This window comes from Coregonus lavaretus, assembly GCF_964263955.1.
Source record: "Coregonus lavaretus genome assembly, chromosome: 12".
Lineage (NCBI taxonomy): Eukaryota > Metazoa > Chordata > Actinopteri > Salmoniformes > Salmonidae > Coregonus > Coregonus lavaretus.
The window spans coordinates 55,602,637-55,616,198 of NC_139999.1; the positions used below are offsets into that span (position 1 = coordinate 55,602,637).

The 13,562-nt window shown below is 44.1% G+C and overlaps 1 protein-coding gene across 1 annotated transcript; it reads left to right on the forward strand.

The window, feature by feature from the left end:
* The first annotated feature begins 1,493 nt into the window (after positions 1 to 1,493).
* On the forward strand, positions 1,494 to 5,906 carry pck1 (phosphoenolpyruvate carboxykinase 1 (soluble)). Its single transcript, XM_084173556.1, has 8 exons — positions 1,494 to 1,602; positions 2,108 to 2,370; positions 2,733 to 2,917; positions 3,145 to 3,348; positions 3,564 to 3,751; positions 3,937 to 4,324; positions 4,449 to 4,676; positions 4,816 to 5,906. The coding sequence occupies exons 2-8, from the start codon at positions 2,147 to 2,149 to the stop codon at positions 5,274 to 5,276; spliced, it is 1,878 nt and encodes a 625-aa protein (XP_084029682.1). The 5' UTR covers positions 1,494 to 1,602; positions 2,108 to 2,146; the 3' UTR covers positions 5,277 to 5,906.
* The last annotated feature ends 7,656 nt before the right edge of the window (positions 5,907 to 13,562 follow it).

The following is a 13,562-nucleotide window of genomic DNA, read 5'->3' on the forward strand; positions in this document are numbered from 1 at the left end:
CTGGAACTAATGGGCCTAGCCCGAACCATGAAAAACAGCCCCAGACCATTATTCCTCCTCCACCAAACTTTACAGTTGGCACTATGCATTCGGGCAGGTAGTGTTCTCCTGGCATCCACCAAACCCAGATTCGTCGTCGGGAGCTTAATGAAATGGGTTTCCACTGCTCCAAAGTCCAATGGCGATGAGCTTTACACCACTCCAGCCGACGCTTGGCATTGCGCATGGTGATCTTAGGCTTGTGTGCGGCTGCTCGGCCATGGAAACCCATTTCATTAAGCTCCCGACGAACAGTTCTTGTGCTGACGTTGCTTCCGGAGGCAGTTTGGAACTCGGTAGGGAGTGTTGCAACCGAGGACAGACGATTTTTACGCGCTACGCGCTTCACCACTTCAAGGCTGAGCTGTTGTTGCTCCTAGACGTTTCCACTTCACAATAACAGCACTTACAGTTGACCGGGGCAGCTCTAGCAGGGCAGAAATTTGACGAATTAATATTTTCTGAAGGCACTGTAAATGTCTATGGAAAACTAATTATAAGGGGATGTTAGCTGTCATTTCAGAGTTTGATGTGCCTGGGTTAGCTTTTGTTAGCTGTTGATTTCTAAAATCCCCATTACATTTTGGGGTAGGGATAGAACCCTCAAGGTTATTTGCCTTCACTGGGGTATATATACAGTAGAACCTTTTTTATTAAGGGTTCTTTAATCTCCAAAAACCAAAAGGTTATATTTAGAACCCCAAAGAAAGTGTGGTCACTTTTACCTCTACCTACATGTAGCCTACACATTACCTCAACTAGGCTAACTCGTACCCCTACACATTGACTCGGTACAGGTACTCCGTGTATATAGTCTCGTTATTGTTCTTTTATTGTGTTACTATTTCCTTTTTTATTTAGCAAATTTTTCTTACTTTTTAACTCTGCATTGTTGGGAAAGGGCTCCTAAGTACATTTCACGGTAAAGTCTACACCTGTTGTATTCGGCGCATGTGAAAAACAATTTGTATTAGATGTTTTATATTTATCCACAATTATAAGTTACATTTATTTGACAAAAAACGCAGCATTGTTAGGACTTCAAGGATCGGCACGTTCCTTTATAGTCTTGCAGTGTCAGCATTTAGATCATTGTCAATCTTTGGTGAGCCTCCAAAATGTGCCAATAGCAAGTCAGCCAAAGATCAGCACACCAAATGATGCTCCGAGCGAAACTGTTGAATCACTCGCAATATGGGTCAAAGTTGAACTCTTGCGAGACGCACGGTTTTGCGTAACTATCACTGAAAGAACAAGATGCTCAGTTGAATGATTAACTCACCCAACTACGTATTTTCTTAGGATTAATGATTCACTGATGACTGTCAAAGAGTTTTCCAAGAGATGAACATAAAGTATTATAAGTTCATGCAAATAACTTTGAGGAAGGGCCACCTTTGGCCATCCATTCCCCCAAAACATCCCCAAAGTATAAAAAGACAGACTTCTCCTAACTGGATACAATTCAAGAACAGCCCATCAGGGAACAACAAGCATCACCACCTCATCAAGACTAAGCTGATGAGGCCAAGATAACTCCTTCTTTACAACAAAGAAGAAAAGGTAACGCAATATGATACATATTTTTTGTAGGATTTAATTATCCTGTTTCCATGCATTTCATTTGTGAAGTGATGTGGTGCAAGGAGATGGTGTCCTCTTATATTGCTACAAAATAATTATATTCGTTTTAGAGGAATATTATATGAAAATGCAAACATATATGTACAATAAATCATCCAGTTATAGAATTGTATATATTTGTTTAATCATATAATGCAGTCTCTATTCAGGACCATGGCTTCATAATGTACATTGTTCTCTGAATACATGAGGAAATTAAAAATCATACTTCATTGTAACAACATTATAGAATTGTGATCCTACCATTGAACAGATAAAAATGAATCTCGGACAATACGTTTTCTGACAAACACACAATACCAGTCTTTTTGTAGTGTGTGGCTTATTCGGCAACTGTACTAACCAGAAAGTTCAAACTGTCTATTTCTTTAACTCATATACCTAGCCAACATATCCCTTCTCTATCCTTCCCGCTCTCCTCTAGTTCTCCAGTGACATCCACTTCCAGCCAACAGAACCAACCATGCCTCCTCAGCTGCAGTCCCAGAACAAGGCAGGCGTCCAGGTTGTCCAGGGGGACCTGGGCGCCCTGAGTCCAGCCGTCAGGGAGTTTGTGGAGACTAACATCAACCTGTGTCAGCCCGAATCACTGCACATCTGTGATGGCTCTGAAGAGGAGAACCACACAATCCTGGCCCAACTGCAGGAGCAGGGCATGATCAAGAAACTGACCAAATATGAGAACTGGTAAGTCACCTCACCATTCAGTTTCAGTGGATGGATGTCGTGTTGAGTTGGGGACCCTGAGATATTTGAATGTTTCTGATAACTGTGGTTGTGTAGTGTGCTGGTCTGAGCATGATGAAGAGGCAGATTAAGTTTAAGACCTGTTATAATATTTAAGGAATGTTGCAAATGTTGCTCTAGTATTATAATGGCATAAGACCAAATATAAACAAGGATATGTATTCTAATAACTTATGGGCTAAGCACTCCACATATAGTTATAGCAACAGCCTCCATTTCAAACTTGAAAAAACAATGTGACAATGGTGAGAGGTGGCCATATTATGAGTCTAGATCCAATAGTCTTTTTTTTTTTCCTTCAGCTGGCTGGCCCGGACAGACCCCAGAGACGTGGCTCGCGTGGAGAGCAAGACGGTCATTGTGACCAAGGAGCAGAAGGACACGGTTCCGTCTCCAAGAGTAGGTAGCATCAGCCAGCTTGGGCGCTGGATGTCTCAGGAGGAGTTGGACAAGGCTATGGACCTGCGCTTCCCAGGCTGCATGAAAGGTACAGTGGAAAATCAACTGGGATGTTTTGCTCTACTACTGGTACATAGCATTATCTTCTCTTGTATTTACATGTTAATGGTGTTTACCGATTATAGTATTGGGAGCATATTTATGTGATGACTATCTTTAGTTATTTTTACACAATGCTTTACCAGAAGGACATACACTAACTGCACCATCACCGTGAGTCCTAAAATCACTTCTGTTCACTCCTCTTTATTTTAGGTCGTACTATGTACGTGATCCCCTACAGCATGGGGCCTGTGGGCTCCCCCCTGTCTAAGATCGGAGTGGAGCTAACCGACTCTCCTTACGTGGTGGCCAGTATGAGGGTGATGACCCGCATGGGCAAGGCTGTGCTGACCACATTGGGAAACGGAGAGTTTGTGCGCTGCCTTCACTCTGTGGGCTGCCCCCTGCCACTCAAAAGTAAGTCAGGCACAATGGTATGCTTTCAACCTGTTTGGAAAACTCTGAAAACGAAGAAACTAGTTTTTCTGTTCAATGCTGGTTATATTTAAACGTAAAATTAATGTAAGAAAAAGTTATACAATTATGCCAAAATAAAGTGAATACCGTTATCCATTCAAATCTAAGATCTACCTAAAAGAGTCTCTCTCTCTCTCTCTCTCTCTCTCTCTCAGAGCCCCTGGTCAATAACTGGCCATGCAACCCGGAGCTCACCCTGATCGCCCACATTCCTGACCATAGAACGATTGTGTCCTTTGGCAGTGGCTACGGAGGGAACTCCCTGCTGGGAAAGAAATGCTTTGCACTCCGCATTGCCTCCCGCATCGCCATGGAGGAGGGCTGGCTGGCCGAACACATGCTGGTAAGGGCAGAGTAACAATAAACATAAACCAATAGGTGGACAGTGTACTGGGAGAACAGCTGAGGTGCACAAGTACAGTATGGTTTCACTTGATTGTTTTAATTTCACATAGCAAAAAAATCTATAATTTGTCAGTTACTTCTGGAATGGAAATATCAAATGCACTATTCTTTGTTGTTGTTCAGATCCTGGGCATTACCAACCATGCTGGTCAGAAGAAGTACATTGCAGCTGCCTTCCCCAGTGCCTGTGGCAAAACCAACCTGGCCATGCTCAGTCCCACACTCCCCGGCTGGAAGGTGGAGTGTGTCGGGGACGACATTGCCTGGATGAAGTTCGACGACGAAGGCAACCTGAGAGCCATTAACCCAGAGAACGGCTTTTTTGGCGTGGCACCTGGAACCTCAGCAAAGACCAACCCCAACGCCATGGAAACCATTTGCAAGAACACCGTCTTCACCAATGTGGCCGAGACAAGCGATGGTGGTGTCTACTGGGAGGGCATGGACCAGAAACTCCCTGAGGGAGTCACGGTGACCTCCTGGAAGAACAACCCCTGGACACCTCAGGATGGTAAGTTACCACAAGGCTGGCTGGTCCCCACATGGCTGGTTCTTCATAAAACACACTTCTTGAAACACACTTCCCTTGATTTGCATCCTGATGTTTTTTCCGCTCTTGTTTCGTCTTCCCATAGGTGAGCCCTGCGCACATCCCAACTCCCGCTTCTGCACTCCAGCTAGTCAGTGTCCCATCATTGACCCCCAGTGGGAGTCCCCTGAGGGCGTCATAATTGAGGCAATCATTTTTGGGGGACGCAGACCTGAAGGTGTCCCCCTGGTTTACGAGGCCTTTAGCTGGCAACACGGCGTGTTTGTCGGAGCTGCCATGAGATCAGAAGCCACAGCTGCCGCAGAGCACCAAGGTAAGTCAAACTCCCTAGTGTAACCTGCTGCATTGATTACTAAAGCAACTTTTAGAAACCTATGACAAGACAGCGGAAATGACATGGAGCTGAATTGAAGAATGATATTTACCAAACTCTTCTTCTTCCGATCTGCTAGGCAAGGTGATCATGAATGATCCCTTCGCCATGCGGCCCTTCTTCGGCTACAACTTCGGCCGCTACCTGTCCCACTGGCTGAGCATGGCCGGGCGGCCCAACGCCAAGCTGCCCAAGATCTTTCACGTCAACTGGTTCCGCAAGAGCCAGTCCGGCAGCTTCCTGTGGCCCGGCTTCGGGGACAACATCCGCGTGCTGGAGTGGATGTTCCGCAGGCTGGATGGAGAAGCTGGAGCCATGCCCTCCGCCGTGGGCTACCTGCCCTGCCAGGGCTCCCTGAACCTGGAGGGCCTGGGAGAGAACCAGGTGAACCTGGAGGAGCTGTTTGGTCTGTCTAAGGACTTCTGGCAAAAGGAGGTGGAGGATATCAGGGCCTACTTTGACATCCAGGTCAACGACGATCTTCCCAACGAGGTGACCAAGCAGCTAGAGTGTCTTGAGCACAGGGTGAGGCAGATGTAGGGAGAGGTAGAGGGAGATAAAGAGAAATGTGGCACTTCTGAGCCCAAAGACCTTAGACCTCCACAGACTAGAGATTAGTGATCATTCTAGAATATTTAACTGAGCTAGTTAACTATTTTCAAAAGACACTTCAGAAATCTGTTGTGGAGAGAACTTTAATTTTCCTCAGTTGTTTTCTAATTATGGTGTAAAATAGAAATCCTCCTCTGTCATATTAGCATCTTTACCTAGTGAAAATAGAGGCGAATTACACTTGAATAAAATAAGCAATGAATTTAAGAATATCTGGGAACAGTCTCTCGGTTTTCAAAGCATATAATGAAGTCCAAACAACTGATGTTTGTGTTATTTAACAATAACTTATTAACGCACAATATCCAAAGCCATATGTTTATATGGTAATTCCATGTTGGTGCAGCTGGTTACAGGTGAACATTGCTGTACCATGGATCCAACCATCTACATGTATTCACCCCTACACATCACAAATGTGTGTAGGGCTTCACTGTGTCTGTTTTGTTATGTCCTAATTTATTTTTGTACTTTATTGTATTGCCTTGTTGTTTCTTTGTTGTAATCTGAAATCTCAAAAGGAAGACAACAATAAACTTTATTTAAACTTTAAACTCACTCATGATTCTTCTGGGTTTTACATGTGGGATTACTTATGATAGAAGTGGTTGAAGTGTGACTGTCTTGCCTCATTTATACAGTGGGATTCTATGCATGGTCATGATCACTACAAACACATGTACTGAAACAAAAACCTCACATACAAATCCCAAAACAATGAACCATGACCCAAAATCTCATTCTAATTTACAAGATAGTAAATTAGAAGTTGATACTGGGTGCAGAGCCATGGTCGAGTGGTAATACTGCCGCCTCTATACACGGAGACCGGGGAGCAATCATTGTGTGCTGCCTTTTGAGTATTTCTCCCCTTCATATCTGCCACTGTTTCTCATCTTTCTATCAATAAAGCATACAACATATGAAAGGAGAGTCACTCTCCTTTAAAAATGGACAGGTGTGTTACAAAAGACTGGATCGAATTCTGGTCCCAGTCCATCCTTTTGTGGTAGCATTGCTAAGATAAACAATACTAAATCATTTCATGGTCACCAGCCAGGCCTAGATAAATGGGAAAATAACATCTCTGACACCTGTGAGTGGGAGTGAAAGTGAATGCTCTGCATAATCATTAAGGGCACTGTACTGTCCTCCGTATGCGTTACTGTGCATATTTTGACAGCAAGATAAACGCCTCCACATCAATAACCCTCAAAGCATGATCTCCATGTACACAAGATTTATTGAGTTGAAACAGCGTGAAACTGAAACAGAAAGACAACAATGTCTGTATAAGACAATGTCATCTGTCCTAAAATACGAACTAGATATGAACGTAACCTGATATTTTGCTCACACTGACAACTAGCAAAAGCTGAGCTATAATACTGTAGCGATTAAGCTAGTGCTGTCCATCTATTCCACAAAGTAAACATCCAAATTCCACAAATAATGCTTTGAAACAAAAGATATATGCAAAAGGAATGAAAACACTTACTGACAAAGCTTTCTAAGGCATACAACGTAAAGGATGAATGAAGATTGTGAGCTGACAACTGAAACACAGCACTCTGAGCTCCACATGAGGCAACAATGACCAACTTTCTCCTAACAAGTCACATGACAAGTCATGTTCTAGCTAAAGGAAATTACTCCAGATCAACAATATGGGGAGCCAAATTCAAGGTAAGTATTACAACTAAAACAGAACAGGCACATTTTTTATTTGTATTTACCAGGTAAGCCAGTTGAGAACAAGTTCTCATTTACAACTGCGACCTGGCCAAGATAAAGCAAAGCAGTGCGATAAAAATAACAACAACACAGAGTTACATATGGCCCTGTGTAGCTCAGTTGGTAGAGCATGGCGCTTGCAACGCCAGGGTTGTGGGTTTGATTCCCACGGGGGGCCAGTATGAAAATAAAAAATTAATACAATTGTATGCACTCACTAACTGTAAGTCGCTCTGGATAAGAGGGTCTGTAAAATGAATAAACAAAACGTACAGTCAATAACACAATAGAACATCTATATACAGTGTGTGCAAATGTAGTAAGTTATGGAGGTAAGGCAATAAATAGGCCATAGTGCAAAATAATTACAATTTAGTATTAACACTGGAGTGATAGATGTGCAGAAGACATTTGTGCAAATAGAGATACTGGGGTGCAAATGAGCAAAATAAATAACAATATGAGGTAGTTGGGTGGGCTAATTACAGATGGGCTGTGTACAGGTGCAGTGATCGGTAAGCTGCTCTGACAACTGATACTTAAAGTTAGTGAGGGAGATAAGTGTCTCCAGCTTCAGAGATTTTTGCAGTTCGTTCCAGTCATTTGCAGCAGAGAACTGGAAGGAATGGCAGCCAAAGGAGGTGTTGGCTTTGGGGATGACCAGTGAGATATACCTGCTGGAACGCATACTACAGGTGGGTGTTGCTATGGTGACCAATGATCTAAGATAAGGCAGGGATTTGCCTAGAAGTGATTTATAGATGACCTGGAGCCAGTGGGTTTGGCGACGAATATGTAGTGAGGGCCAGCCAATGAGAGCGTACAGGTCACAATGGTGGGTAGTATATGGGGCTTTGGTGACAAAACGGATGGCACTGTGTCTCCCGAGTGGCACAGTGGTCTAAGGCACTGCATCGCAGTGCTAGCTGTGCCACTAGAGATCCTTGTTCGAATCCAGTCTCTGTCGTAGCCGGCACTCACTAACTGTAAGTCGCTCTGGATAAGAGCGTCTGCTAAATGACTAAAATGTAAATGTGAAAAAAAATGTGATAGACTACATCCAATTTGCTGAGTAGAGTGTTGGAAGCTATTTTGTAAATGACATCGTCGAAGTCAAGGATCAGTAGGATAGTCCGTTTTACGAGGGCATGTTTAGCAGCATGAGTGAAGGAGGCTTTGTTGCGAAATAGGAAGCCGATTCTAGATTTAACTTTGGATTGGAGATGCTTAATGTGAGTCTGGAAGGAGAGTTTACGGTCTAACCAGACACCTAGGTATTTGTAGTTGTCCACATATTCTAAGTCAGATCCGCCGAGAGTAGTGATTATAGTCGGGCGGGCGGGTGCAAGCAGCGTTCGATTGAAGAGCATGCTGGTGCGAATAATCGCACCAACTGTTGTCACCTTCTCACCAAGCTGCTTGGCGATGGTCTTGTAGCCCATTCAAGCCTTGTGTAGGTCTACAATCTTGTCCCTGACATCCTTGGAGAGCTCTTTGGTCTTGGCCATGGTGGAGAGTTTGGAATCTGATTGATTGATTGCTTCTGTGGACAGGTGTCTTTTATACAGGTAACAAGCTGAAATTAGGAGCACTCCCTTTAAGAGTGTGCTCCTAATCTCAGCTCGTTACCTGTATAAAAGACACCTGGGAGCCAGAAATCTTTCTGATTGAGAGGGGGTCAAATACTTATTTCCCTCATTAAAATGCAAATCAATTTATAACATTTTTGACATGCGTTTTTCTGGATTTTTTTGTTGTTATTCTGTCTCTCACTGTTCAAATAAACCTACCATTAAAATTATAGACTGATCATGTCTTTGTCAGTGGGCAAACGTACAAAATCAGCAGGGGATCAAATACTTTTTTCCCTCACTGTATACAAAATGGTATTGTCTGCGTAGAGGTGGATCTGAGAGTCACATCATTGATATACATAGAGAATAGAGTCGGCCCGAGAATTGAACCCTGTGGCACCCCCATAGAGACTGCCAGAGGTCCAGACAACAGGCCCTCCAATTTGACACATTGAACTCTATCTGAGAAGTAGTTGGTGAACCAGGCGAGGCAGTCATTTGAGAAACCAAGGCTATTTAGTCTGCCAATAAGAATGCGGTGATTGACAGAGTCAAAAGCCTTGGCCAGGTTGATGAAGACGGCTGCACAGTACTGTCTTTTATCAATCGCGGTTATTATATCGTTTAGGACCTTGAGCGTGGCTGAGGTGCACCCATGACCAGCTCGGAAACCAGATTGTATAGCGGAGAAGGTACGGTGGGATTCGAAATGGTCGGTGATCTGTTTGTTAACTTGGCTTTCAAATACTTTCGAAAGGCAGGGCAGGATGGATATAGGTCTGTAACAGTTTGGATCTAGAGTGTCACCCCCTTTGAAGAGGGGGATGACCGCGGCAGCTTTCCAATCTCTGGGGATCTCAGACGATACGAAAGAGAGGTTGAACAGGCTAGTAATAGGGGTTGCGACAATTTCGGTGGCTAATTTTAGAAAGAAAGGGTCAGCCCAGCTGATTTGTAGGGGTCCAGATTTAGCAGCTCTTTCAGGACATCAGCTATCTGAATTTGGGTGAAGGAGAAGCGGGGGGGGGGGGGGGCATGGGCAAGTTGCAGCGGAGGGTGCAGAGCTGGTGGACGGGGTAGGGGTAGCCAGGTGGAAAGCATGGCCAGCCGTAACAAAATGCTTATTGAAATAGATTTATCGGTGGTGACAGTGTTTCCTAGCCTCAGTACAGTGGGTAGCTGGGAGGAGTTGCTCTTATTCTCCATGGACTTTACAGTGTCCCAAAGCTTTTTGGAGTTAGTGCTACAGGATGCACATTTCTGTTTGAAAAAGCTAGCCTTTGCTTTCCTAACTGCTTGTGTATTGGTTCCTGACTTCCCTGAAAAGTTGCATATCGCGGGGGCTGTTTGATGCTAATGCAGTACGCCACAGGATGTTTTTGTGCTGGTCAAGGGCAGTCAAGTCTGGGGTGAACCAGGGGCTATATCTGTTCTTAGTTCTGAATTTTTTGACTGGGGCATGCTTATTTAAAATGGAGAGGAAAGCACTTTTGAAGAACATCCAGGAATGAGGTCAATATCCATCCAGGATACCCGGGCCAGGTCAATTAGAAAGGCCTGCTCGCTGAAGTGTTTTAGGGAGCGTTTGACAGTGATGAGGGGTGATCGTTTGACCGCGGACCCATTATGGACGCAGGCAATGAGGCAGTGATCGCTGAGATCCTGGTTGAAGACAGCGGAGGTGTATTTAGAGGGTAAATTAGTCAGGATGATATCTATGAGGGTGCCCATGTTTATGGATTTAGGGTTGTACCTAGTAGGTTCCTTGATGATTTGTGTGAGATTGAGGGCATCTAGTTTAGATTGTAGGACGGCCGGGGTGTTAAGCATATCCCAGTTTAGGTCACCAAGCAGTACGAACTCTGAGGATAGATGGGGGACAAGCAATTCACATATTGTGTCCAGGGCACAACTGGGGGCTGAGGGGGGTCTGTAGCAAGCGGCAACAGTGAGAGACGTATTTCTGGAAAGGTGGATTTTTAGAAGTAGAAGCTCAAACTGTTTGGGCACAGACCTGGATAGTATGATAGACCTGGATAGTATGATAGACCTGGGTAGTATGATAGAGCCCTTTGGCAGTTTTATCTAGACAGAAAATGTTGTAGTTCGTAATGGAAATTTCTGAATTTTTGGTGGCCTTCCTAAGCCAAGATTCAGACACTGCTAGAACATTAGGGTTGGCAGAGTGTGCTAACGCAGTAAATAACTCAAACTTGGGGAGGAGACTTCTGATGTTAACATGCAAGAAACCAAGGCTTTTACGGTTACAGAAGTCAACAAATGATAGCGCCTGGGGGGTAGGAGTGATACTGGGGGTTACAGGGCCTGGGTTAACCTCTACATCACCAGAGGAACAGAGGAAGAATAGAATAAGGATACGGCTAAAGGCTTTAAGAACTGGTCTTCTAGTGTGTTGGGTACAGAGAAGAGGGGCAGATTTCCGGGCGTTGTAGAATTGATTCAGGGCATTATGTACAGACAATGATATGGAAGGATATGAGTACAGTGGAGGTACACCTAAGCATTGGGTAACTATGAAAGAGATAGCATCACTGGAGGTACCGATTGAACCGGTCTCCGCGTGTATGGGGGGTGGGACAAAGGAGCTCTCTGAGGCTGGTTGAGCTGAACTTGGGGCTCTACAGTGAAATTGTATAATAAGAACTAACCCAAACAGCAAATGGCTAGGCATATTGACATGGGAGAGAGGCATAACGCAATCACAGGTGTTATTTGAGAGGGCTAAGACAACAATTGGTAATGGCAACGAAAGTTTGGGCTGAGGCTAAACAGATAAACAGGATGGGGTACCGTGTAAAGGAACAGTCCAGCAGGCATTAGCTGTGTAGCTGAGTGATCATAAGGTCCAGTGCACAGCACTAAGTAAGTCCGGGAGCAGATCGTAGGCTGCTAAAGCACAGGCGAGCAGGAGGCACGGCTGTTGATTGCGCGTGCTAGCGGGCCGGGGCTAGCAGATGGATCTTTGTGGTTGTCGCAACGGGAAGCCTGTTGAAACCACATCAGACGATTACGTCGGCAGACCAGTCGTGATGGATCGGTGGGGCTCCGTGTCAACACTGGGTCTGACTGCACGGAGATGCTTGGGAAAAATGGTTACAACGGGGGACCAGAGTGTTTGTGTCTCAGGTGAAGAGGGTGGATCTGATCTCCATCACCTAGGTCTTGACATAGATTAAGTAGGTTAATCAAATCTGACATTGTTGTCAATTTCTGCTCAATCTTGCATGCTTTCTCAATCAGCTGTAACTGTATGTGCACTCGTAAATTAGGTCCTTTTTTGAGTTGGGCTCTGGGATATAACAACCGTTGAGTATCTGATTTTATGGTGGATTGTGGAGGAGGGGGAATGAGTGTGTTGGAGTATGTGAGTATGTGCGTGTGTGTTTGTCCGGCATCTGTTGTGGGGGGGTGGGGATGTTGGGGGGGTATGGGATGGACCACGGTAATTATTTGCTAGGATAATAATTGCTTGTCAATAAATTAAATGTAATACAATGGCAATCCGGGTTATATGTTAAAATCCTACGTATGAACTGCCGACATTATTACGCATATTAATTGATAATGATGGAAAATAAGATATGCAAGATATTTGAATAGATATATATTTTAAAATAGTTATATATAGAGGTGACAGCATTGGAAATGCTTTTGGCGGTTAATCTGCTTCTGTTTTGTGCGTGGCACTGTGTGCTGTTTTCGATGTATGGTCCTGGCCTCTCGGGGCCCTAGGGATCCGGAGGGATGTGGGTGGGATGCCGAACACTGGGATGACGGCTCAACTTGGGATGGGGAGGGGCTTTAGCGGGGGAATTAGTGGAGAACAATTGAAGGGATACTTAGTAGCAATGCAAATATCATGGTACTCAATATATGGACACTCAATCATTACGGTATGTTTTTATGGTAAATTTACAAACATATATAATGATAAATAGACTTGAAACTTGTATTTCATTATGGTGTATGGTGAAATAAGTATAGCCAGTTATAATTGTAATGGCTTAGCAGATAATAACAAAAGACGAACAATATTTACATGGCTCAAAGAGAAGGAATATAATATCTATTGTTTACAGGAAACTCATTCAACAATTCTAGATGAAGTTGCATGGAAAAAGGAATGGGGTGGCAAAATATACTTCTCCCATGGGCAAAGAAATTCAAAAGGGGTGATGATATTAATTAATAGTAATTTCGATCCGAACAATTATTTTAAATATGTTATTGGACAATAAACAGATACAGTGGGGGAAAAAAGTATTTAGTCAGCCACCAATTGTGCAAGTTCTCCCACTTAAAAAGATGAGAGAGGCCTGTAATTTTCATCATCTTCACAAGGTTTTCACACACTGTTGCTGGTATTTTGGCCCATTCCTCCATGCAGATTTCCTCTAGAGCAGTGATGTTATGGGGCTGTCGCTGGGCAACACAGACTTTCAACTCCCTCCAAAGATTTTCTATGGGGTTGAGATCTGGAGAATGTCTAGGCCACTCCAGGACCTTGAAATGCTTCTTACGAAGCCACTCCTTCGTTGCCCGGGCGGTGTGTTTGGGATCATTGTCATGCTGAAAGACCCAGCCACGTTTCATCTTCAATGCCCTTGCTGATGGAAGGAGGTTTTCACTCAAAATCTCACGATACATGGCCCCATTCATTCTTTCCTTTACACGGATCAGTCGTCCTGGTCCCTTTGCAGAAAAACAGCCCCAAAGCATGATGTTTCCACCCCCATGCTTCACAGTAGGTATGGTGTTCTTTGGATGCAACTCAGCATTCTTTGTCCTCCAAACACGACAAGTTGAGTTTTTACCAAAAAGTTATATTTTGGTTTCATCTGACCATATGACATTCTCCCAATCCTCTTCTGGATCATCCAAATGC

Bases quoted from the DNA above. Each gene is read 5' to 3' on its own strand.
- pck1 (XM_084173556.1), top strand. From the start codon at position 2,147: ATGCCTCCTCAGCTGCAGTCCCAGAACAAGGCAGGCGTCCAGGTTGTC. The intron at 3,349-3,563 runs GTAAGTCAGGCA...TCTCTCTCTCAG, and splicing joins CTGCCCCCTGCCACTCAAAA to AGCCCCTGGTCAATAACTGG. The intron at 3,752-3,936 runs GTAAGGGCAGAG...GTTGTTGTTCAG, and splicing joins GGCTGGCCGAACACATGCTG to ATCCTGGGCATTACCAACCA.